The 25,420-nt window shown below is 46.4% G+C and overlaps 1 protein-coding gene across 1 annotated transcript; it reads left to right on the forward strand.

Annotated features, from left to right (window-relative positions):
- Positions 1–3,177: 3,177 nt before the first annotated feature.
- Positions 3,178–23,620, forward strand: LOC130312361 (uncharacterized). Its single transcript, XM_056552570.1, has 4 exons — positions 3,178–3,275; positions 14,188–15,376; positions 17,912–19,131; positions 20,994–23,620. The coding sequence occupies exons 2-4, from the start codon at positions 14,189–14,191 to the stop codon at positions 22,912–22,914; spliced, it is 4,329 nt and encodes a 1,442-aa protein (XP_056408545.1). The 5' UTR covers positions 3,178–3,275; position 14,188; the 3' UTR covers positions 22,915–23,620.
- Positions 23,621–25,420: the final 1,800 nt, after the last annotated feature.

Consider the following 25,420-nt stretch of genomic DNA (forward strand, 5'->3'; position numbering starts at 1 on the left):
GGAGAGAACTACAACTTCCAGCATGTCCAGACTGTTATTATGTGATATCAGAGGAGAGAACTACAACTCCCAGCATCCCTCTGGCTCCAGCTCTCTCACAGCTGCTGACAACTTACAGAAGGGAAAACCCAGAATCCACCTCCTCATCTCCATACAAAGCCCCGCCCCCTCATGTCACATGACCATCACCGCAGGTCCTTCATCCACCTATGTCCTCTCCACTGCTGAGCTCCGCCCCCTAAGGTCACATGAGCATTATTACTGGTCTACTGTCATGTCTGCTGCTTAGCTCCGCCCCTTCATGTCACATGACCTCAGGTCCCTCACCAAACACTCTTCTTCACTGCTCTTCCCCCTTATGTCACATGACCGTCCCTACAGGTCCTTCATCCGCCACTGTCGTCTCCACTGCTCAGCCCCGCCCCCTCATGTGACGTCATAGGTCCTTCACTGTTTTCCGGTCCCATATACAGAGCGGGTCCTGGTGGGTGGTCGGTGCTGTCGTCTCTTGTTGTCTCTGTTATCAGCCAGCAGTGAGGTAAGGTCACATGGAGGATTTGCTGTGATGTTCAGTCTGGTGGAGTCACGTGTCCCCTGTGGAGGTTCCCGCGCATTGTAGGGATCTGCTCCATGTGGGAGAATAGAAGGTGTCCGGCCGGGGGTCCTCTCCTCACCTGACAGTAGGGGGCGCTGTGCATGCCGGGCCCTGCAGTTACCTAGGAGACCAACCCTGCCCAGAGTGTCCAGCCCTAATACTGATCAGAGGAGGGGCCCGGGGTCTATTACTGGTCAGAGGAGGGGCCCGGGGTCTATTACAGGTCAGAGGAGGGGCCCGGGGTCTATTACAGGTCAGAGGAGGGGCCCGGGGTCTATTACAGGTCAGAGGAGGGGCCCGGGGTCTATTACTGGTCAGAGGAGGGGCCCGGGGTCTATTACAGGTCAGAGGAGGGGCCCGGGGTCTATTACAGGTCAGAGGAGGGGCCCGGGGTCTATTACAGGTCAGAGGAGGGGCCCGGGGTCTATTACAGGTCAGATGGGGGGCCCGGGGTCTATTACTGGTCAGAGGAGGGGCCCGGGGTCTATTACTGGTCAGAGGAGGGGCCCGGGGTCTATTACAGATCAGAGGAGGGGCCCGGGGTCTATTACAGGTCAGAGGAGGGGCCCGGGGTCTATTACAGGTCAGAGGAGGGGCCCGGGGGTCTATTACAGGTCAGAGGAGGGGCCCGGGGGTCTATTACAGGTCAGATCAGAGGAGGGGCCCGGGGTCTATTACAGGTCAGATCAGAGGAGGGGCCCGGGGTCTATTACAGGTCAGAGGAGGGGCCCGGGGTCTATTACAGGTCAGAGGAGGGGCCCTGGGTCTATTACAGGTCAGAGGAGGGGCCCTGGGTCTATTACAGGTCAGAGGAGGGGCCCGGGGTCTATTACAGGTCAGAGGAGGGGCCCGGGGTCTATTACAGGTCAGAGGAGGGGCCCGGGGTCTATTACAGGTCAGAGGAGGGGCCCGGGGTCTATTACAGGTCAGAGGAGGGGCCCGGGGTCTATTACAGGTCAGAGGAGGGGCCCGGGGTCTATTACAGGTCAGAGGAGGGGCCCGGGGTCTATTACAGGTCAGAGGAGGGGCCCGGGGTCTATTACAGGTCAGAGGAGGGGCCCGGGGTCTATTACAGGTCAGAGGAGGGGCCCGGGGTCTATTACAGGTCAGAGGAGGGGCCCGGGGTCTATTACAGGTCAGAGGAGGGGCACGGGGTCTATTACAGGTCATATCAGAGGAGGGGCCCGGGATCTATTACAGGTCAGAGCAGGGGCCCGGGGTCTATTACAGGTCAGAGCAGGGGCCCGGGGTCTATTACAGGTCAGATCAGAGGAGGGGCCCAGGGTCTATTACAGGTCAGATCAGAGGAGGGGCCCGGGGTCTATTACAGGTCAGAGGAGGGGCCCGGGGTCTATTACAGGTCAGATCAGAGGAGGGGCCCAGGGTCTATTACAGGTCAGATCAGAGGAGGGGCCCGGGGTCTATTACAGGTCAGAGGAGGGGCCCGGGGTCTATTACAGGTCAGAGGAGGGGCCCGGGGTCTATTACAGGTCAGAGGAGGGGCCCGGGGTCTATTACAGGTCAGAGGAGGGGCCCGGGGGTCTATTACAGGTCAGAGGAGGGGCCCGGGGTCTATTACAGGTCAGAGGAGGGACCCGGGGTCTATTACAGGTCAGAGGAGGGGCCCGGGGTCTATTACAGGTCAGAGGAGGGGCCCGGGGTCTATTACAGGTCAGAGGAGGGGCCCGGGGTCTATTACAGGTCAGAGGAGGGGCCCGGGGTCTATTACAGGTCAGAGGAGGGGCCCGGGGTCTATTACAGGTCAGAGGAGGGGCCCGGGGTCTATTACAGGTCAGAGGAGGGGCCCGGGGTCTATTACAGGTCAGAGGAGGGGCCCGGGGTCTATTACAGGTCAGAGGAGGGGCCCGGGGTCTATTACAGGTCAGAGGAGGGGCCCGGGGTCTATTACAGGTCAGAGGAGGGGCCCGGGGTCTATTACAGGTCAGAGGAGGGGCCCGGGGTCTATTACAGGTCAGAGGAGGGGCCCGGGGTCTATTACAGGTCAGAGGAGGGGCCCGGGGTCTATTACAGGTCAGAGGAGGGGCCCGGGGTCTATTACAGGTCAGAGGAGGGGCCCGGGTCTATTACAGGTCAGAGGAGGGGCCCGGGATCTATTACAGGTCAGAGCAGGGGCCCGGGGTCTATTACAGGTCAGATCAGAGGAGGGGCCCAGGGTCTATTACAGGTCAGATCAGAGGAGGGGCCCGGGGTCTATTACAGGTCAGAGGAGGGGCCCGGGGTCTATTACAGGTCAGAGGAGGGGCCCAGGGTCTATTACAGGTCAGAGGAGGGGCCCGGGGGTCTATTACAGGTCAGAGGAGGGGCCCGGGGGTCTATTACAGGTCAGATCAGAGGAGGGGCCCGGGGTCTATTACAGGTCAGATCAGAGGAGGGGCCCTGGGTCTATTACAGGTCAGAGGAGGGGCCCTGGGTCTATTACAGGTCAGAGGAGGGGCCCGGGGTCTATTACAGGTCAGAGGAGGGGCCCGGGGTCTATTACAGGTCAGAGGAGGGGCCCGGGGTCTATTACAGGTCAGAGGAGGGGCCCGGGGTCTATTACAGGTCAGAGAAGGGGCCCGGGGTCTATTACAGGTCAGATCAGTGTTCAGAAGAAATGTTTCACATCCGTAGGACAGGAGAATACGGTTCAGATCGGTATCAGCCACTCAGGAATCAAGGAGTCTGTGTTGGTTAATAAAGCTATATAGTTTTATATTAAGGAGCCTTAAACAAACGCGTTTCGGGTCGGGGACCCTTTTTCAATGTACAACAGGCTAATAAAACAAAGGAAAAGAAACATTTCTTTTATAACTCTGGGGGGCGGTGACTATTACCGGTCCGGCACTTTGAGGAGATGTCGTGGATAATCAGTGATGTCGTGGATAAGCGGTGATGTCGTGGGTAAGCGGTGATGTCATGGGTAAGCGGTGATGTCGTGGGTAAGCGGTGATGTCGTGGGTAAGCGGTGATGTCGTGGGTAAGCGGTGATGTCGTGGGTAAGCGGTGATGTCGTGGATAATCGGTGATGTCGTGGGTAAGCGGTGATGTCGTGGGTAAGCGGTGATGTCGTGGGTAAGCGGTGATGTCGTGGGTAAGCGGTGATGTCGTGGGTAAGCGGTGATGTCGTGGGTAAGCGGTGATGTCGTGGGTAAGCGGTGATGTCGTGGGTAAGCGGTGATGTCGTGGGTAAGCGGTGATGTCGTGGGTAAGCGGTGATGTCGTGGGTAAGCGGTGATGTCGTGGGTAAGCGGTGATGTCGTGGGTAAGCGGTGATGTCGTGGGTAAGCGGTGATGTCGTGGGTAAGCGGTGATGTCGTGGGTAAGCGGTGATGTCGTGGGTAAGCGGTGATGTCGTGGGTAAGCGGTGATGTCGTGGGTAAGCGGTGATGTCGTGGGTAAGCGGTGATGTCGTGGGTAAGCTGTATAGAGTGCGGCGGATTGAGAGAATAAAATCTTGTAATAATGTCCAACATCCTATAATACGGCTAATATGCTAAAAAGATACGTGTCTCATTTAGAGAACAGGAAACGGAAATGGTTAAAGGGGTACTCCACTGCTCAGTATCTGGAACAAACTGTTCTGAACGCTGGAGCCGGCGCCAGGAGCTCGTGATGTCATAGCCCGGCCCATTCATGACATCATGCCCCGCCCCCTCAATGCAAGTATATGGGAGGGGGCGTGAGCGCCGACCATCATTACAGAGTGAGCGCTCGGTCTGACACCTCCGTGCGCCTGCGCACTACTGGAGGCAGAGAGTGAGCGCTCTCTGCCTCTAGGGAATGTGGAAGCGCCGAGCGCGTCTCCCGTACAGGGAGAAGTAGGGGGAGAAGAACGTCAGACAGTTGAAGTAGTTCGCGCTCTGTAAAGAAACGTCGGCCGGCGCATGCGCTGGGGCCTGTGTGTCAATCACACTGCGGTCCCAGCGCTGGTGTACAGGGGATAGGCGCAGGGCTGTAGAGTCAGTAGATAAATGTTCCGACTCCGCAGTTTTTTGTACTTTCGACTCCTCTGTATTAATATGTGATTGTATTTTATAGATTCCTTAAAGGAAAGAAAGGTAACATTCCTGTCATTACCGCAGGACTACTGGCTGGGAAGCCAACAGTCTACTGTATTGAACAGTTTAAAGGGGTACTCCGTTACCTTGCTATTGGAGCTCCGCTTTCCAGCGCCCGGAAGTTATTGTTCCGAACGATGTGTGTGCGGGCTTCCGTGTTCAGGGCCGCCCCCTCGTGACATCACGCCCGCCCCCTCAATGAAAGTCTATGGGAAGGGGGCGCGAGGGACGGCCCTGAACACAGAAGCCCGCACACACATCGTTCGGAACAATAAGGGAGTAACCCTTTAAGCTAAAGAGAAACACAATGAAAACAAAGTTTTATTAATTTTTTTCATTAATTAGAAGTTTTTCCAATGGTTTACAGCTTCAGTCTTGAACTATTGACCCTCCATTCCCTTCACTTATACAAGTGTCTCTAGTCCTGCAAAAAACATATTTTCTTAACCCCTTGGTTACCCATGGTTCCCTGTAACAGCAGAACACAACACTATGGAAAGTATAAGTATTGCCGCTCCTAATTGTGCGTTGGGCCATATAGTGACGCACATGAAAAGCTTCTTCAGTCACTTAACGAGTTGGTTTTGCGGTTACGTGAGGCCCTGCATGCATTGGTCTTTATTCTTACAGTAGAGAAGTCATTAATTATAACTTTTTGTGAATTGGGGCATTTAAACTTGCTTTATTTAAAAAATTCCAATCTAAATTTAGTCGGAGTCGGAGTCGGTGGATTGTTTGCCGACTCCAGGTACCTAAAATTTCGTCCGACTCCACAGCCCTGGATAGACGTAGGGGCCGTGAGGCATAGCGAACCCCTGGCCACGTCTATCTGACTGTCAGTGGCTGCAAATAAAAGTGTTTTTTGAGCTAATAAAAGCCGTAATAAGAGGGATAAACGTAAGGCAGGAGACATATTTTACACATCATACACAGGTTATATGCCCCAATCCTCATGACAGTTGCGCTTTAATGAATATATTAAATAGAATAGGACCCAAGACTGACCCCTGTGGTCCCCACTAGTAACAGTCACCCAATCAGAATAAGTACCATTAATAACCACCCTCTGTTTCCTATCACAGTTACTTACCCACTGACACACATTCTCCCCCAGCCCCATCCTTCTCATTTTATGCACCAATATTTTTTGTGATCTTTTAAAGGGGTACGCCGCTCCTAGACATCTTATCCCCTATCCAAAGGATAGGGGATAAGATGTCAGATCGCCGGGGTCCCGCTGCTGGGGACCCCGGGGATCGCTGCTGCAGCACCCCACTATCATTACTGCGCAGAGCGAGATCACTCTGCACGTAATGACGGGCAATACAGGGGCCGGAGCATCATTACGTCACGGCTCCGCCCCTCATGACATCACAGCCCGCCCCCATCAATACAAGTCTATGGGAGGGGGCGTGGCGGTCGTCATGACGTCACGCTGCTCCGGCCCCTGTATCGCCCGTCATTACGCACAGAGCGAACTCTCTCTGTGCTGTAATGATAGAGCGGGGCTGCAGCGGCGATCCCTGGGGTCCCCAGTAGCCCTTTGGATAGGGGATAAGATGCCAGGGGTGGAGTACCTCTTTAAGCCATGCTGATATGGGGTCATAGATTTATTTTTATCAAGATACTCCAAAATAGTATCTCTTAGAAAACCCTCAAACAATTTACATACAACGGAGGTTAAACTAACAGGTCTATAATTCCCTGGGTCACCTTTTGACCCCTTTTTAAATATTGGCACCATATTTGCCATGCGCCAGTCCTGGGGAACAGTCCCTGTTACTATAGAGTCCCTGAATATTAAAAAATAGGGTCTGTCTGTTAAATTACTTAATTACTTTAGAACACGAGGGTGAATGCCATCTGGACCTGGCGATTTGTCTATTTTGTTTCAACTGTAATTTTTGTTAAATATTTTCAAAATTAAATACAAAAATCACAATACAAAAGGAACATCAGTAAAGTAGAACCATATCGGATACAACCGGTAACCAAATCCGGCTTACAATGGAGCAGAACTCAGAAATCGCTCATAACAACCATATAACATCTAGATTCCGCAACTCCTAGCGAGGAGAGAACAAATAACGACAGATAAACCAGAGTAGAAAGAAATCAACAAATAATTGAAAGTTCCAGAGATGAGCGCAAAACATCAAAAGGAACAACAGAAAAAACAAGACCGACAGGAAAACGCAAAACAAGAACAACACACCCAGAAAACGGAGGGAGGGGAAGAGACACAAGGTAAAAGGGGAGAGGGTAAAAAAGTGGGGGGAGCAGGCTCAAGGAGGCTGACGATTAGTAAAACGATCCAATTTGTCTATTTCAATTTTTTTGTATGTGGCACTGGACTTCTTCCTGGGTTAGACAGGTGACCTGTACTTCTTCCTGGGTTAGACAGGTGACCTGTACTTCTTCCTGGGTTAGACAGGTGACCTGTACTTCTTCCTGAGTTAGACAGGTGACCTGTACTTCTTCCTGGGTTAGACAGGTGACCTGTACTTCTTCCTGGGTTAGACAGGTGACCTGTACTTCTTCCTGGATTAGACAGGTGACCTGTACTGGGGAGTTTACCTTATCTTGCTGTATTTCACCTGGCATTTCATTTTCCTCAGAGAATACTGTGGACATCAGATGTTTTTCATTTTTGCACTTATGATTTTTCCTCCTCACCTTCTAATAGCCATAACACCTTCCATTTTCCACCTGCAGACCCATACAAAGGCTTGTTTTGTGCGCCACCAATTGTATTTTGTAATGACATCATTCATACCACAAAGTCTACTGCGAAACCAAAATAAATGTAAAAATGCAGATTTTTGTCGGACGAAATTGAAATAAAACATAACGCCTTAATTTCCGGTTCCGGCACCGTGCTGTATGGACGTGTGGTGCATCAGCTCTCTGCCCGCAAGCTAATTCTTGGCACTACTTACCGGCAATAGTTCTCCTCTGGGCCTCCCTCTGGCCTTGTAGCAGGGCTAGATTACATGAAGCATTATCTCCTATGAATGGGCCAAAAAACTCAAAGGACAAAGGCCGGACTCCAAGGAGCCGAGGTGGCAGATCCAGCATGGCGTCTTCCCTGGCATCCAGCCGAGCAGAGTCACCTACTCCCTGCACCCAGGAGTATGCTGATAGAGGTGAGCAACATATTTTGACAGGAGGGGGACTACTCACTGCTAGCAGCAAAGGTTGCCAGACATGGTGCAAGAGACTCTAATCTCTACCATACAAGCCACCCTGCACCAGCTCCAGCAGACAACTGCGCAACGAGACTCTGCGGTAGAGGATGAAGTTGGTGTGGTGGAGAAGCAGGATAATCGTCTCACACTCACATCCTGTCCCTTGATGGGACAAAGTTGAGGACCTGGAGAACAGGTATTGACTCAGAGAGAGTAATCTGAGAGCGGTTGGTGTCTCGGAGACGGTTCCAGCTGCAGACCTCTTTAAGTACAGTGAAGTTTTGCTGCCCAAACTCTTAGGCATTACCCACTCCTGAAAAGTGGAGAGATCTGGAGCAGAGAGAGGAATTCCACCGGGTCTAGCTTCCCACAAGCCTCACCAAGTCATCGTAAAGTACCTTGACTTCACAGACAAGGTCCCCATATTGGGAGCCTTCAGGCGGAAAAAGGATGAACTCGCCTAAGAGACGCAAGCTGTTTACTCCCATATGCACAGCCCTTCATAAATGAGGCCTCCGCTTCGCTCTGCTTTACCTGGCAGCACTCCGGATATTTTTCCCAGAGGGTTACATGTCCACCTGTCGTAAACCTGATGATGCTTCTTCGAGTCAGGATAAACGCCTACGTTTTTCTCGACAAGCTCTCCCAGATAGTCTCCTGCTTCGGCTTCTATCATGGAGACCCTCCCCGAGAAGATCCGTCTAAACTTCCAGATCCGTGACACTTTCCCCCAAACAACCAGTGGAGACCTAGATCTTCGTTACCGGACCCATGAACTGGAACAATCTCCTATTGAATTCTATAAGTGAGTTTCCTTATGGTAGTTTCTGGCTGTTTTATCACCCTTCTGTAAGACGTTACTGGCTTATCACCTGATGGATACAGACCAATTTTTCTCACAAATGTTGATTTAAAGATAATATCCAAAATTATGGCTGACAGACTAGCCCCTTTGCTACCCTGGTTGGTATCTCCCTTGCAGGTCGATGATATTTAACTTTGGCTTCCTGTACATGCCTCCCGGGTCATATTGTCGATCCACACAGAGAAAGCGTTCAGGATTGGCTATGGGAGGTATCGGTAAAGATTGGGTATGGGGTTTGGAGGCATCTCTTTGTTGTAGCTACAGTGCCTTTTATAGCTCCCCTCTAGCCAGGAATCCTACCCCAGCGCATGGTTTTCGCCCCCCCCCCCCAACCTTATATTGAAAACTAGAACTCAAGAAGCATCTAGATTGAATGACCTAGTTGATTTTAGTATCTTTTTATAATCTGTTATCATCTTTTTCGTGTTGTTATATTCTTTGTTACTCACCTGTCCTGCTCATGTCACTGGGGGCGAGTATTTCAGTGCTGGGTTGCAAGAAGTGGACAGGTCTGTAGAAGCACATGTGATGTACAAAACGGCGTCACCTGTTTGTCTCCTGTAAGAAGTTCACCGCGTCTTTTCCCTACCGTTGGACACTGTATTCGTATGTATTAAATTAAAGACTTTCCTTTTGCATCTTACCGGTGAGTTGCCGCTGTTTCTATCTTTACATCTTTTGATTCGGAGTTGCTGCCTCTTTATGCTGAACACCATCGGGGGACCTGCAACTCTTTCAAGGGAATTTGTGTTTGTCAAATATAGCAGTTAGGGTTAGTCTTGTGGTACCGACGTCTTTTCGTTTTTTTGTTTTTTTTTTTGTTCTGGAAATCGATGTAGGCCTGGGTTTTCCTGACCTTCGCCATTACAGCTTAGCTTGTCTTTACCGGCATAGTATTGATTGGCCTATAGGTTGTGACCGTATACTAGCAGAGAATTGGAAGCCAGAATGGTCCCTATCTGTCCAAAATAGGGAAAATATCGCAAAATATCCAGAATAGCCTGCATATCCATGACACGGTGTTGGCTTGGAAAAACTGTTGAGCGGCTGTGCGTCTCCCCTTCTCAATCAGTAAACCTATGCCTTTGGGGTCACATCCTGAATTCCCAGCGGGCTGTGACAGTAGGTTGTGTAATATGTGGAAGGAGGTAGGGGTACAGGGGCTGACACATCTGTTGCACCATTCAGAACCTTGTTCTTTTACCTTCCAGGAAGTTTGTGATAATTATGGGCCGGGGAAGGGCACCTCCTACCGTATTGTCAGATAATTGACCTTTCTTATACCCAGACTTAAAGGGGAACTCTGATATATAAGTTAATATGTGTCTGACCGCTGGGACCCGCTGTGATCTCCTGTGCGGCACCCCAGCTGTCCATTCTGTGCACGGATTACTGTCGACCACCGCACGGAACGATGGCCCGAAGCCTTCTCCATGTATCTCTATGGAAAAGACGAAAATACACAAGTGATGTATGTCCAGCATGGAGGGGCGTGTAGGCCACAGCTCCATGCGGTGGTCGACTGTAATCCATGCATGGAGTGGAAGTTGCTCATGGGGAGAGCTGTGGCACAGGGCAGGAGATTGCGGGGGTCTGTCTGACAATCAGACACTTATCCTCTATCCTGGGGAATTTGTAAAAAAAAAAAAAAATTCCTGTCTACAGGGGCTCCTTTTCATTCCCTATTCTGCCCTTATAGGCATTTTAAGAGAAAGGGGAGAGATTTAGTTGCTTCCTCCCTGTTCGTTCACTGGGAGAGCAAGCTTGGGAAGGAGTCCCTGAAGGTACCTATTGGGGTAGGCTAAAGTACGTAAGGCTGTCATTAGCGAATTTTGGAGGGAGGCCCAATTTAAGATCATTCATCACAGTCTATGGCTTCACTATGGTGAAGACACTGGAGCACCATGATCCTATTGAAAACTTCCCGATTGTGGTGAACGCAGAATGGACATCTTGCATGAACTGGTCACATGGTCGCTTGACCATCAATTTCGGACTAATTTATTCACCTTATTAGCTAGGAAGGTGAATGTTGATCTTCCTATTGATCGACTTCTTCTACTATTACATATTGCCCCAAATGATGCTTCACTTTCACTCTTACTTCATACAATCATCCTAATAGCTAAAAGGAGTTTATTTGGCCATTGGCTGAGCCCATCCATGCCTACGCCTTCTGTGGTGATCCACCAGTTAAATGTTGCCTATTTCTGGATCAGATTGAGGTGAGCCACATGATAATCGTGAGAAACCCTGTGCTCTGTAGGATACTGTGCTGTGGGGGGGGGGGGGACCATTATTTATTAAAACCTGTGCAGAGGAAAAGTAGTGCAGTTGCCCATAGAAACCAATAGGATTGCTTCTCTTATCTTCCAGATGGCTTTTAAAAATTAACGAAGCAGTCTGGTTGCTATGGGCAACTGCACCACTTTTGCTCTGAAAAGGTTTTGATTAATTTATATTCCTATTACACAATTGCTTATCCTTTATGGGATCCATGTGCTTGTCGCTTTTAAATGAGCTTTTTAGGGTGGGAGGGGGAATATGTTGCACGTTTAAAGGGGCACTCTGCCCCTAGACATCTTATCCCCTATCCAAAGGATAAGCATGCGGCACCCCAGACATCTGGTGCGCGGAGCGAACTTTGCTTCATGCCGGATGACTGGCGATGTGGGGCCGAGGCTCGTGAGGTCAAGGTCATGCGTGCCATCAAACCCCCTCCCATAGACTTGCATTGAGGGGGCATGGCCGTGATGTCACGAGCAGGGCGTGGCGCGTGACATCATGAGCCTCTGACCCTGCACCCGATGCTCTAAATGAACGCCGGGTGCAGCAGGGAGATCACGGGGGGCGGGACCCCCACGATCAGACATCTTATCCCCTATCCTTTGGAGTGGCGGAGTACCCCTTTAATTCTGTCTTAATCATTGTGCAGTGTGATCGGCTACGCCAGGCTGCATTAGTGATTTGGTGATCAGAGGCAAGTAAGGGGACCTTCCTCTGCCATTTTAGCTTAATGGACCCCCGGGACCATGTCGCAGGGGACTGATAAGCCGACTAAGCTACCTGGGAAGTAAGATCAGATACTTTTAGATGCATTGATCATGGCATCTAAAGAGTAAATGACAGGACCGCTGGCACTCATTGCTATAAAGTGAGCGCAGCTCCTGCTTCAAAGTGGATCGGGGCACGGTAAGGATCAAACTGATCAGCGTCCCGCGCACTACCAGCCTGTACCACTGATTAGTGCGGGGGGAGAAAGCCGACAGGTTTCCTTTAACAGATTAATATGGAAAAAAGCCTTTGAGAAATAAAAGAAACTTGGTTGCTATGGGCAACTGCAGCACTATTTTTATAATGGCTTATGTTACATTATTATAAGGGGATAGATTAAATGTTTTGAGTCAGTACAACTTAAACTTTTTTTTAAATTTCATCCACTGAAGCTATAAAAAATATGTTCTACTGTTATAATTTCTTACAAAGTTATGCACATTATTATACCAAATCCCTCGTACTGTTAGAAATCCTGATAGTGTATATGCCTAATTTAGCATCCGTGGTGCAATGGAGGAGTGCAGCCAGCACCGGTCCCGTTCTCATCTCGGCAGAGGACGGTCTTGAATAGTAGCAGATGGAGAGAGAGATTCTCCCAAAAATGGTGTCTTCTGTGGCGCTCTCCTTCAGAAGGTCTGTGTCTGGATTTAGGCAATTAACTGACCAAAATGAGGACTTATAAAATAAAAAATATTTGTTGTAAGCATGCAGATAAAACAACGCGTTTCAGGGGCAGGACCCCCTCTTCGTCAGGTTTTCTGATTGGAAGTTGGAGATCTCCAACTTCCAATCAGAAAACATGACGAAGAGGGGATCCCGCCCCTCAAAACGTGTCGTTTTATCTGCATGCTTACAACAAATAATTTTAATTTTATAAGTCCGCATTTTGGTCGGTTAATTGCCTAAATCCAGACACAGACCTTCTGAAGGAGAGCGCCACAGAAGACACCATTTTTGGGAGAATATCTCTCCCCCATCTGCTAATATGCCTAATTTAGCCAAACATATAATATAGTGATTTCTCGCAGCCCGACATAATATAGTCACCTCTCGGAGTCTCGCATATATTATAGCCTATATAGAATAGTCCCCTCTCGGAGTCAGACATATAGTATACTCCTCTCACGGAGTCTGACATAATATAGTCACCTCTCGGAGTCTCGCATATATTATAGCCTATATAGAATAGTCCCCTCTCGAAGTCAGACATATAGTATACTCCTCTCACGGAGTCCGACATAATATAGTCCCCTCTTGGAGTCTTGCATATATTATAGTCCTTTTTCTGAGTCTGACATATAATATAGTCCTCTCTCGAAGTGCAACATATAGTATAGTCCCCTCTCGAAGTCCCACATATATTATAGTCCTCTTTCTAAGTCTGACATATAGTATAGTCCTCTCACAGTCGTGCATACAGAATGGTCCTCTCTTGGAGTCTCACATATACTATGGTCCTCTCTTGGAGTCTCACATATACTATGGTCCTCTCTTGGAGTCTCACATATACTATGGTCCTCTCTTGGAGTCTCACATATACTATGGTCCTCTCTTGGAGTCTCACATATACTATAGTCCTCTCTTGGAGTCTCACATATATTATAGTCCTCTCTTGGAGTCTCACATATACTATAGTCCTCTCTTGGAGTCTCACATATAGTATACACCTTTTCCGGAGTCTCACATTTAGTTTGAGTATGACATATAGTATAGTCCTCTCTAGTAGTAGGAGGAAAGATATCCAGCGCGGACTTCGTGCAAATATGAACTTCTTTATTGAAGTGCCAACAAGTACAGGTAAAAGTGACGCGTTTTAGCCAGACAAACTAGCCTTACTCATACGTATGAGTAAGGCTAGTTTGTCTGGCTGAAACACGTCCCTTTTACCTGTACTTGTTGGCACCTCAATAAAGAAGTTCATATTTGCACGAAGTCCGCGCTGATCTTTCCTCCTTCTATGTCTTCTGGTGCTGGGTTGCACCCATCCGGGCACGGACTCGTAGTATATCAGGGGTGAGCTGATACACATTTTCTCTATTCCTCTCTAGTAGTCTCACATATAAAATAGTCCTCTCTCTGAGTTTGACATATAGCATAGTCCTCTTTTGGAGTCTCTCATATAGTATAATCCCCTCTAACTGATATATAGTATAGGCCTCTCTGAGCCTCACATTAAGTATGGGTCCTAAAGATATTATAGGCATCATTCATATTCCAGTATGTAGTACATACAATCTATTGAGAAACTCGTAAAGTACATCTCTCTATCTTTATCTATCTAAAAAAAAATCTATATGTTATGCAGATATTCCAAATTTCGAAATATTTTAAATAGAAAAGTAAATTTAAAAAATAACTTGTTTTTAGTATTTTTCTTTACATGTTATTTTTGGTTCACCATATAAATTTTTATTCAAATTATAGCATGCCCTCCTGCATTGTGAAAGGTTGCACGAGTACGTGGAGGAAAAAAGATCCAACAGTTACTCACCACAGTTTCCCATGGGAGCCCGAAAGAATTAGAATTTGGTTACTACAAACCGGCCAGTATGATGCGAATATGAACAAAATGATCCAGAAGATTTTAGATGGGAAGGTTAATGACACCTACAGGATGTGTTCCAAACATTTCGAGCACCATTGTTATACCTACGAAGAGGATCGTAAAAGACTACGCAAGGATGCTATACCAACAGTATTTCCACCTACCTCTGGCCTTCGTCAACAAAAAGCGTCAACGTTGACAACTACGCAACATATAACACCGGTCTGTACACCAACGACAACCATTGTCACCTTCAGCAGTTCTTCTTCTGGATCACACACATCAACCACTTCAGCTTTGTCTCTGGGTTCATCTATTTCCTCTGTAGTATCGGTAACATCACCAGTACTTCCAACTTCTGAACAACATTCCACTAACTCTTCCTCAGATGTAGTACTATCTGTCCCACCAAATTCTGTGATCCTACCGCCAACATGGCCTCCTTTAGAAATCTTTCCATCGTCACAATCAACTAGTCAAAGAAAGGAAAACTTGGCTCCTCAAAAAAGGGACTTTTCGACCAACACCATGCCATTTTTGTTCTTTCCCCCAAAGGGTCCGAAGGTGGTTTCGCAAAGAAAACAACGTAAAAGGTTATGCAGCAGCCTCCCCTCTTTCGATGGTATTCCGACAAATGCACCTGAATGTTTACCATCTGAAGTTCTTCCCCATATGTCTAGTGAACTAATCTCCATTGAAATACTAACCAGCGACACAGAGGAACAAGAACCATCAGAAGTTTCTTCTAACCTGGAACCATTCGAGATGCCGTCTGAAACGTCCACTGAAAGTACAGGAAGTGAGGTCACAATGACTTCAAAACTTTCTAAAAAAAGATCAACGCCGTTCAACCTACGGGCAGCGTCGCAAATCGAAATTCCTGAATTCATCAAGGAGCATAATTATTACTCAAACATTGAGCAAGAAGATACAGGTCTATCTGATATGTCCCCACAACCAACAGAGAGCATCCATCCTGACCCACAACCAACAGAGGGCATCCATCCTGACCCAAGTGATACTGTTGAGCCAATTTCACTCATAGAGTTTCGTGATCAAAAAGAACCAGTAGGTTTTCTTTTCATTTAGTTTTTTTTTTTTTTTTAGATATCTTATTGTAGTTTATGCATATATGAAAGAATTATCCAAAAAAAATATACACACACGTGTGTGTATATATATAATATATATATATATATATATATAATATAAAATGTTCTTAGAAAAATCTAACTTCAGACTGGGTAGAGTGTTATCAGGCCATGTTGTACTTGTGTTGACATTGCTATTGGTAAAAGGTTCTAAGAGCATGGCCAATTCTACTTTATAACGACATCTTTCATTTTACCCTCAAATGCATTTGGTAACAAAAGAAACATTATTTTGTGGGAAAATTGAAAAGGAAAAAATGCAAAATGTAGCAAATTTTGGGGAGTTTAGTTTTTACACATTGCACTTTACGGTAAAAATGCCTTCTCAATGGGATAAAAATGATCCCCATGTTTACATACTTTATTATTGTACTGCTTTGTGCTTTTTAAACTCAAAATTTTTTTTAACAATTAATATGTTAAAAATCGCTCTATTCTGACCCGTATAACTTTCCCATTTTTCAGTATACGCCGCTGAATAGTAGTTTTTATTGGTTCCACTTTTGCCTATAGGTGAATTTTTGACGACTTTTTCTTGCTTTCTTCTGGGATGTGATGTGTCTAAAAAGAAGGACACTTCACCGTACGGGATCATTAACACAGTATTTTAATAATTCAGACATTTACGCACAAGGCGATTCCAAATATGATTCTTTTATCAATCTTTTTCACATTTATTTGTTGGGGAGGGGCTTATTCAAATTTATTTTTTTTATACTTATTTCACTTTTTATGTCCCTATAGGGGAATATCTAAAGCAATCATTAGATCGCTGTTACTGATCACTGCTATTGATAGGCATAGCACTGATCTGTAATATCGGCAATCTACTTCTCTGGTTTTCTAGAAGGCAGACTAGAGCAGAAGATTGTCAGAGCTGCCAGGAGTCAGGTCAGCCATTATGACTCTTCGAACCCCCACAATCATGACACTGGTGGTCTGATGAGTCGTCCCCCCTAGCCCCAATAATGCTGAAGATGCCATCATCAGTATTGAAGGATTAATGGCGGGCCTCTGGCTGCTGTTAGCAGCCAGGAGCTGCTGTGAATGAAGCGAGCGCAGCTCCTCTGCTCGCTTCATATACAGAAGATAAATGTACATCCTGGTGCGGAGAGTACCAGCATACCAGGATGTACTTTTAATGGCCAATATCTATAACTGAAACTGTAATATATATACTGTGTTCTATATATTATTATAGACTTTTCTTTATAATTATAGGAGTAACTGACAGTGGGTTCACCTGCACTAAACCCAATACACAGGGTTATAGTGCGGGTGAACCGGATTACAATGAGGTATCACTTTCCACGATTGACATTCCTAAGACACCCGTTGTATGAGCTGGCATTGCCAATCCGGAACTGTCCGCATTGCGCAATGGAGTTGGGACCCGGCAAATTCCCCCCATCCCCTATGCTCCCACTTATCTGAGCAGATGGGATAGAGGCAGGGACGCTGGGTAGCCTGGATTCTGCCTCTGTTGCTCAAAGACGGCCATTCCAAGATTAGCAATGCCGGCTAATACAACGGGTATCTCCGGATTCGTTGTAGTCCCATTCACCAGCACTTTAACCCCATGTACTGAGAACTGGCTGTCCGTTTCCCTTTTATAGGGATGGACTTGACATCATGGTACTTTCTCATTATATTGCACCTTACATTGTACTGTACTGATTTGTGATGATATATTGGACATGATCGTGTAGATTTCGTATGATTATAATAAGGGTCGTATAATTACTATCTGTTATGCTGCCTGCGTACACATTATTCGCTGTTATATGCTGCCCAGTTCTTGTATTCTGGGTTTTATTATGGACCGGTATTTATACTAGTTAACACTTAAAACCTGTGGAGAGGCAGAGTTTACCAGTTGCCCAAGGCAACCAATCAGCTCGCTGCTTTCATTTTTCACAGGCCTTATTAAGAATCTAAGAAGCGATCTGATTGGTTGCTATGGGCAACTTTACATCTGCACAGATTTTGATAAATCTCCACCATTGGGTTTCATTTCCCACGTTTACCAAGGCTTTTCCAAGTAGACTTTGTATGGTTTTTTGTTGTGTGTCAGAATTTGCATAAAAAAATTCAAATAAAAACCCTACGCTCCCTCCACTTTACTCAGAAACCCTGAAAAAAAGGGTGTGGTCACTGGAGGGGGAGGGGGGTGTCTCTGAAAAATTGTCGCGTCTACAACATTTTTCGAGGTGGTAAATTTGAGCTCTGGAACACCCGACAACTCAAAGCAGGTGTGTTTATAAAAAATAAAAAAAAATAGAGAAAAAAAGACATAACAAAGAAAGCTATACTCCACGCTTAGTAAATGAGGCCCAATGTGTATTGTTCGTGTATATGTTAAAAATGATGTAACGTTATGAAATAATGGGTCTGAATAATGAATAAGAATAAATAAACCTAAATGTGTTTTTTTTTTTTTCTTAATTTGCAGGCCATGGTTGTCTGTTTTGTGAAGGGTTGTACACCCAAGTCGAGAGAAGGGCGGGGTGACGTCACTCTTCACGTCTTCCCAAAAGACAAAGATAAAATTAGAGAGTGGCTGATGGCCACAGGGGAATCTATACCGAATATAGAAGAATTGGTGAACAAGATTTATGACACTAAAAAAGTAGATTTATACAGGATGTGTTCTCTGCATTTTGCGCCTAACTGTTATATTTTCAACCCCAAAACGGGGAAAAGACGGTTGGCCAACATGGCGGTCCCTTCGATTTTCCCTAGAAAACCTAAAACTGCTGAGTGCTCGTCTCAGGTTACTTCCCCACGATTAGGAAAACGAAGAAGAGTCACAATAGCGGCTGGAAGCAGATGCCCAACGTGTAACCAGATTGTTGGGTCCAGCCAAGATTTTCAGCCGGTAACATCAGAGCCAAGAAAAGAATTTGCTGAGAAATTCACGATTTTTGATCGTACCTACGGCACAGCATCAAAATACGTGCAAACCTATCTTAGAACGTTTAGTGTAAAATCACAGTGCCAAATGAGACCCCCCAAAAAAACATCCTGCCAAACTTCAGCTCTTACCAATGTTTTTGTGTTTGGTTCTCCCATCCAAGGAACTACAAGTGGTCCGCCTGTCCAAGGAACAACAAGTGGTCCGCCTGTCCAAGGAACAACAAGTGGTCCGCCTGTCCAAGGAACAAGTGGTCCGCCTGTCCAAGGAACAACAAGTGGTCCGCCTGTCCAAGGAACAACAAGTGGTCCGCCTGTCCAAGGAACAAGTGGTCCGCCTGTCCAAGGAACAAGTGGTCCGCCTGTCCAAGGAACAAGTGGTCCGCCTGTCCAAGGAACAAGTACAGAAAAAAGCTCTTCTCAGAAAGAAACAGAATTATCCGATATTCCTCAAGAACCTTCACATACAATACCCATTGAATCCACACCCATTAAAACAATACCGCATACCCAAACCTCAGATGCCGAGGTGGTGAACAGAGAAGGTTTACAAGCTGAACCTATTGTGAAAATGGCTGAGAGAGGCATTTCCAGCAAACAAAGGGTCTTTTCCATAGGTATACAGGAAGAACAGCCAAGTCTAATTTCCGAGGATACTAATCACCCAGGCAACTCCTGGGCAGAAAGTCACAGAAGGAGGAAGAAATCTGTGGATATTATGGATGATCAGCTTGGAAATTTGGAAGACTTGTTTTCAAGGTAAGAGCGCGGAAGGTTATGGTGATACAGGTTCATAAGTAGACGATGAGAAGGGTAAGCGTGCAGTGTTATGATTGTTTCTATGTCTGATATGTGAAGAAATATTGAAGGGAGACCCTGTAAGAGATCTGCTCACCTTTTCTGGTTGTGCAACAGACACAACCATGATGCAGCCTTCCACCAGTCAGGCAGTGATAGATAATATCTGTTGTGGTTCGTGGCTTTGGGGTTGAATTATATCTGGCTCCAAGGGTCACACGACCAGTTAAAATCTGCAGACCATGCATCTGGGACACAAAATGTCCGAGACACAAAATGGCTGAGACCATGCGGGCTAGTGAATACAATATATATTCACACAGACCGCAGATATTTAACTAGCTGTATCACCGGAGACCAAATCCATTCATAAACGCCCCACAGACCAACCTATTTAGGAATTTTGGAAGAGTTATATCCTAATATCCAATGCACAAATCAACACTACACATCCAAACACTGGCAGAAATAAAGATGTTTAATACACAGTTGTAAACTAAACACACTCTAACTAAAAGAGAGAGAGAAGAGAAAAGATATTGCTAATACCTAGAAGTTTAAATCCGCAATGTAAGGAAACACATACATTTATAGTAGAAATCCTATAATTGGCTATATGGGTGGATTTTCCTTAAAAGATACAACTATACTAAACGAAACACACAGAGAATATAATACTGAAATACTTAGCTTCAGGGACCCTTTCCAGCAAGTATGATGAACAAAGACAGGCATGGGGGTAGGCTGCAGTCCTTTGTTTCAGGATTCAGGCCCAAACAGGAAGTTGAATGGCCAGGTGTGTTGGTATCCAGCCCCGCAAGAGAAAAAGAGAGCCCTTTGCCCCCTTTGAATGGGCTTTTATTTAGATGTTCTCCGCCCCCAGCCAGCCCCCAGGTGGTCTGTCTAATGTTACAAAAGCCCCTGTAAGCATGCCTTGGAGACCCCTACTATAAAGATGATCCTCCGTCTTTTCTTTTGTCTAAACTCCATGCGGCCTTCTTGGACTAGAATCACAAAATATAGCAAATAAAATGTATGTCATTTTCATGTCCATAACAATATCACAAGAACCAAACAACATGTTTCTGGGCATAGGAGCCCCTTCCTCAGATATACTGGTGTGCATGCATGCCAGTACACCTGAGGAAGGGGCTCCAATGCCCAGAAACCCGTTGTCTGGTTCTACAATAGAATGTTTTTTTTTTTTTTTGTTTAGAAATTATATATAAATAATATCTCTTTCTCTCCTTCCTTTCTCTTTTCTCTCTCTCTCTCTTTCGCTTTATCTCCTTCAGCCCTTCATTATAAGTCTATAGAAAAGATGAGAATACCCCTTTTAAGGAGTTATGGAACAAATAAGAATAGTTCATACATCTTTCTCTTTTACATGTAATTAACCAGCCTTCCGTCACATGACTAAGAGAAGGGGGGGCAGAGAGGGTATGGCTTAGACCCGATAAGACTCTATAAATCAAGACCCAGAACTGATCAGAGAGACAGCCAAACTTACCAGAACTGTTCACATTTTCCTAGGTTGTTTTTCCTTGGATCTTTTGTCAATTGAAACTAGGAAGAGATCTGATATTCTATATTTTACTTATTTATAATTTTTTTTTTAACTGTTCTGCTCATGTGTCTTATGACATTTTACGTTTTACTTCAGGCATTGTTCTGTAAACTTCATTGCTTCTATTGGTGTTCGGATGTTTTTTTTTTTTTTTTTTCTATCAGGAACTGCTAAAACGCCTACAACCTGTAAATAATCTACATTACTGTGTTCGTTGTTCTATAAATGTAAATAACTTTTTTATTTTTTTTGTCAGAATGCCGGCATGTGTGGTGAACGGGTGCTCCACGGCCAACAGAGGTTCCGAAACTCTCCATATGTTCCCTAGGGACAAAGGACGAATCCGAACTTGGTTAATGGCAACTGGACAATACTCCCATGACCTAGAGGAGGCCGTGAACAAAATATTTAATGCTACAAAAAAGAGTGACTCGTATCGGATGTGTGCAAAGCATTTTGCACCTTATTGCTTTATCTACAATGCTAAAACTGGAAAACAAATATTGACCAAGAACGCTGTGCCGACGATATTCCCACACCGAAATGCGACGGCCTTCCCTCCAGCAACGAAAAGGAAACGTAGTGAGATGGCCGCATATACTCAAGATTCAGACTCTGAATTCTCATCAACAGACGAGTCTGGGGAAACTGAAGATTCACAAGAAGATTCAGAAAAAGAAAATTACAATGTAGAAGGCGAAGAGGTAATTTTTTCCAAAAGAAATTTCGGCGACCATCCTCCCTGTTATATACATCCGGTTAAACAGCGGAAATTTATCGTCTTTGAAAATTCTCTAGATGAACTTATCCTGAAGATCCCGTGCCAATCGGCAGAGTGCACTAGTCCAATAACAAAAATTATAAAAAAGAGGACAGGATCTTATATTTCCATCTTTGTTGAATGTGCCGACCACGATTATAATCTCCTATGGGAAAGCCAGCCCACGATTGACGGTAAACCGCTCGGAAACGTAATCTTAGCCTCCGCAATATTTGAGAGTGGTAATAGTTTCCCTAAAATGAAACAATTTTTCCATCTGATGAACATTATGGCGATGTCAGAGAACGCTTACTCCAAGTATCAGCATGATTATATTTTCCCAACAATTGAGCATTCCTGGAAAATCAGCCAAATGGCGAGTATAGAAAATGTACAAGGACCTCCTGTGTGTATCTCCGGAGACGGGCGATGGGACTCCTTGGGAAACAACGATAAGTTTTGTGTCTACAGTATGATGGATATGGAGACCAAAAAAATCCTATCTTTCGATGTTCAACAATCCGCAATGGGCGTCTCCTCTCCTGAATCTGAAAAGATAGCGTGTAAAAACGCACTGGACTTTCTCTTGCAAAATGAAATCAGCGTCAAATTACTCTGCACCGATCGCCATTTTCCCATAAGAAAGATGGTGAAGGAGGAGTATCCTACAATTACCCATGAGTTTAATGTGCGGCAAATCGCCAAAAGTGTGGGTGACAAACTGCTTGATGCCAGTCACGAGAAGGACTGTGAAGACCTTGCGGAATGGGTTGGGGCGATACAAAGCCACTTGCGATGGTGTTCGGACTCCTATAATGGAGATGATTCCCTTCTCATGGCCAAGTGGAATTCTATCCTCTACCATGTGCAGAATGTCCACGCCTGGGAGGACAAGGACGGTAAATATTCTTCTTGCCAACACAAGCATCTCCCCGAGGACACGACACGGAAGAGGAAATGGCTGAAAACAAATAGCCCGAGCTTCAAAGCTCTAAAGAAAATCGTATTGGACAAAAGACTCCGAAAGGACATTAAGCGGATCTGTCATTTCTGTCACACCGGAGACATAGAGGTTTTCCTCAGCGCCATTGTGAAGTACCAAAGTGATCAGAAGGAGCATCAGCACGTCACCATCGATGAAATGTACGCACGCACTCAATTGGCTTCCCTGGACCACAATACTAGCTGCAGAAAGATCCGGGCCATGGCACGGCGGTCATCGAGAACAAGTGCAGGGTCCCATAGATATAATACGGCCGACTCCAAGGACAGAAGTGAACGGTATGGCCCGGAGATGTACAAACCCACCAACCAGGACTTCTTAATCGATTTGATGCAGGAAGTGGTGGAATTGGTTTCTGGGAATCGCAGTTTTGAGTGGAGCTCACACACAATTCCTAGGCGCCTGAACACATAATTCCAGATGTGAAGCCGGATGTAAAGTCCATTGTTTTTGCAACGTAAAAGTCGACAGGAACAAATGTTTTTGATGCCCATCAGTATGGAGGGTCTAGTAAAACTTTCTCCATGTTCTCTCTATGATTTTGACATGAGGTTAATTTTCAGGAGAAAAAAAAGAATCGTGTTTTGACGTGGTAACATTGCCCCGAGTACGATCTACAAGTTTACATATTTGTGAAATTTTTCAGGTTACACATTACGTATGCATACATCCCAGGATCGCGCTGTTCTCGACAGCATTAACCCCATAGATGCTGTGATCAGTCATGATCACGGCATCTATGGGATTGACAGGGGGAGAGGGCTGCCCATGTCCACCAATGGCGATCCAGTGTTACGATGGCGGGATCTCGTTGGTTGCCATGGCAGCAGGAGGCCAGCTGATGGCCTCCTGTTTGCCTAGTACGGCAGCCTGTGAGGTCCAGCCATAGGCTGAATGTCAGTGTATATTGACTGTTATACAGGGATGTGGAAATAAATAAAAAAATACTTGTCCAAAGGACTAAAACATAGCACATCTACTTGTCCCTCATGACCATCCAGTTGATCTGGTGCATAAAATTATTTCAACCAAAATAGTATGTAAATAAGGTCTTTATTATTAGAAACGTAATAGGCAGATCACTATGTCACCCCATTAGGTGCATAGGGCCCCTGATAAGTCTCCCCCCCCCCCCCCCCAATTTAAGTAGATAGACCCCCTCATCAGGCAGGCATGTATGTAAAGAGGGCCCCAGATATGTTTCCCCAGATGGTAGGCAGGTACGGCTCTCCCAGTAGGCAAATATTGTCTCAGATATATATGTCTCCTCTGTTGGTAGAAATGTAGGGCTTTCCAAACTTTTCATGGTGACACCGCATACATAGTACAGTGACCCACTTCTTGCTATACCACCAATTTCACATATCGCGTTGCGCGTCAACTATGCTCAACATAATACCAGTATCAGCATTAGAAATGTGGCTGCTACCCCCATTGCCATTTCACCCCCCTCCCCTTTATTCCCCTGTGCCATTATATTCCCCCCTATGATGCTCCCTGTGCCATTATATTTCAGCCCCTTTCCCCTTTATATCACCTCCTGTGCCACATTATTCACTCATTCACCAACCCCCCTTCCCTTCTCTTTCTGATCCCCTGCTAGACATTACCTGTCCTCGGACCCTTGGTGGGCTCCCGCAGGTTTAGAGACTCGGCATCTCGGTGATGGCTGCTGTTGCTGGACCACATCCTCGGTCCTGACGGAGGTGCGCGCGAAGTGACATCATCGTACGTACCTACATGGGGACGCTGACGTCCTGCTCGGCTCGCTATACAGCTTCAGCCTTTAGAGTTTAGGGACGGGGCAAGAATGATTGCCCCAAAGGATAGGGGATAAGATGCCTGATCGCGGGGGTCCCGCCGCTGGGGACCTACGTGATCTTCCACGCTGACCCCGTTAGAATCAGCCCCTGGAGCGTGCTCGCTCCGGGTCTGATTACTGGCCATCACGGGGACGGAGCATAGTGACATCACGGCTCCGCCCCTGTGTGACATCATGCTCCGCCCCCTCAATGCAAGCCTATGGAGGGGGCGTGTCACGCCCCCTCCATTGGCTTGCATTGAGGGGGCTTAGCGTGACGTCACACGGGGCAGAGCCGCGATGTCACTATGCTCCGTCCCTGTGATCGCCAGTAATCCATAGGCTTGCATTGAGGGGGCGGAGCCATGACATCACTATGCTCTGTCCCCGTGATCGTCAGTAATCAGACCCGAGCATGCTCCGGGGGCTGATTCTAACGGGGTGCGGCGTGGAAGATCACAGGGGTCCCCAGTGGCAGGACCCCCACGATTAGGCATCTCATCCCCCATCCTTTGGATAGGGGATAAGATGTCTTAGTGCCGGAGTACCCCTTTAAGGCATTTAGATCTGCTTGCCCGAAACAGGCTAAATGCCTGAAGAATTTACCTGCCAGGCGTCCGGAACTGCATGTCCCAGACGTCGGGCGATAGGATTTCCACACCCCCTGCAGTTATACTGTGCTGAAGTACAGATGTACAATAAAACTTAGGCGGTGAACACCTTAAAATAAAAAAAAAAGGGCAAAACCCTAATCTAATTTTGGTCCAAAACGTGGAGTAAAAAAGGGCAAAAGGATGAATCGCAAAAATGGTAAATAAAAAGTACAGCTTGTGACGCAAAAAATATGCCCTCACACAATGGCGTTGGACGAAAAATAAAAAAGTTATGGCTGTCAGAACACGGCAATGCAAAAAAAGAACGCCACGGAATGGACAAAATGGGAATGGATTGGCACATGACAGGGGGCAGCTTTAGCGGTAAGGAAGGGGTTAATAAAATGGAGGGAGAAAGAAAATGGCTCTGGGGAAGGAGAAAAGGGGGTGGTCAATATAGGGTATATAGGGGAGGGCCAAGGTGAGGTAAGGGTCAGTGAGAGTTCACCACCGGAGAAAGTTGGAG

The sequence above is a fragment of the Hyla sarda genome, chromosome 1 (assembly GCF_029499605.1).
Source record: "Hyla sarda isolate aHylSar1 chromosome 1, aHylSar1.hap1, whole genome shotgun sequence".
In the NCBI taxonomy this organism is placed as follows: domain Eukaryota; kingdom Metazoa; phylum Chordata; class Amphibia; order Anura; family Hylidae; genus Hyla; species Hyla sarda.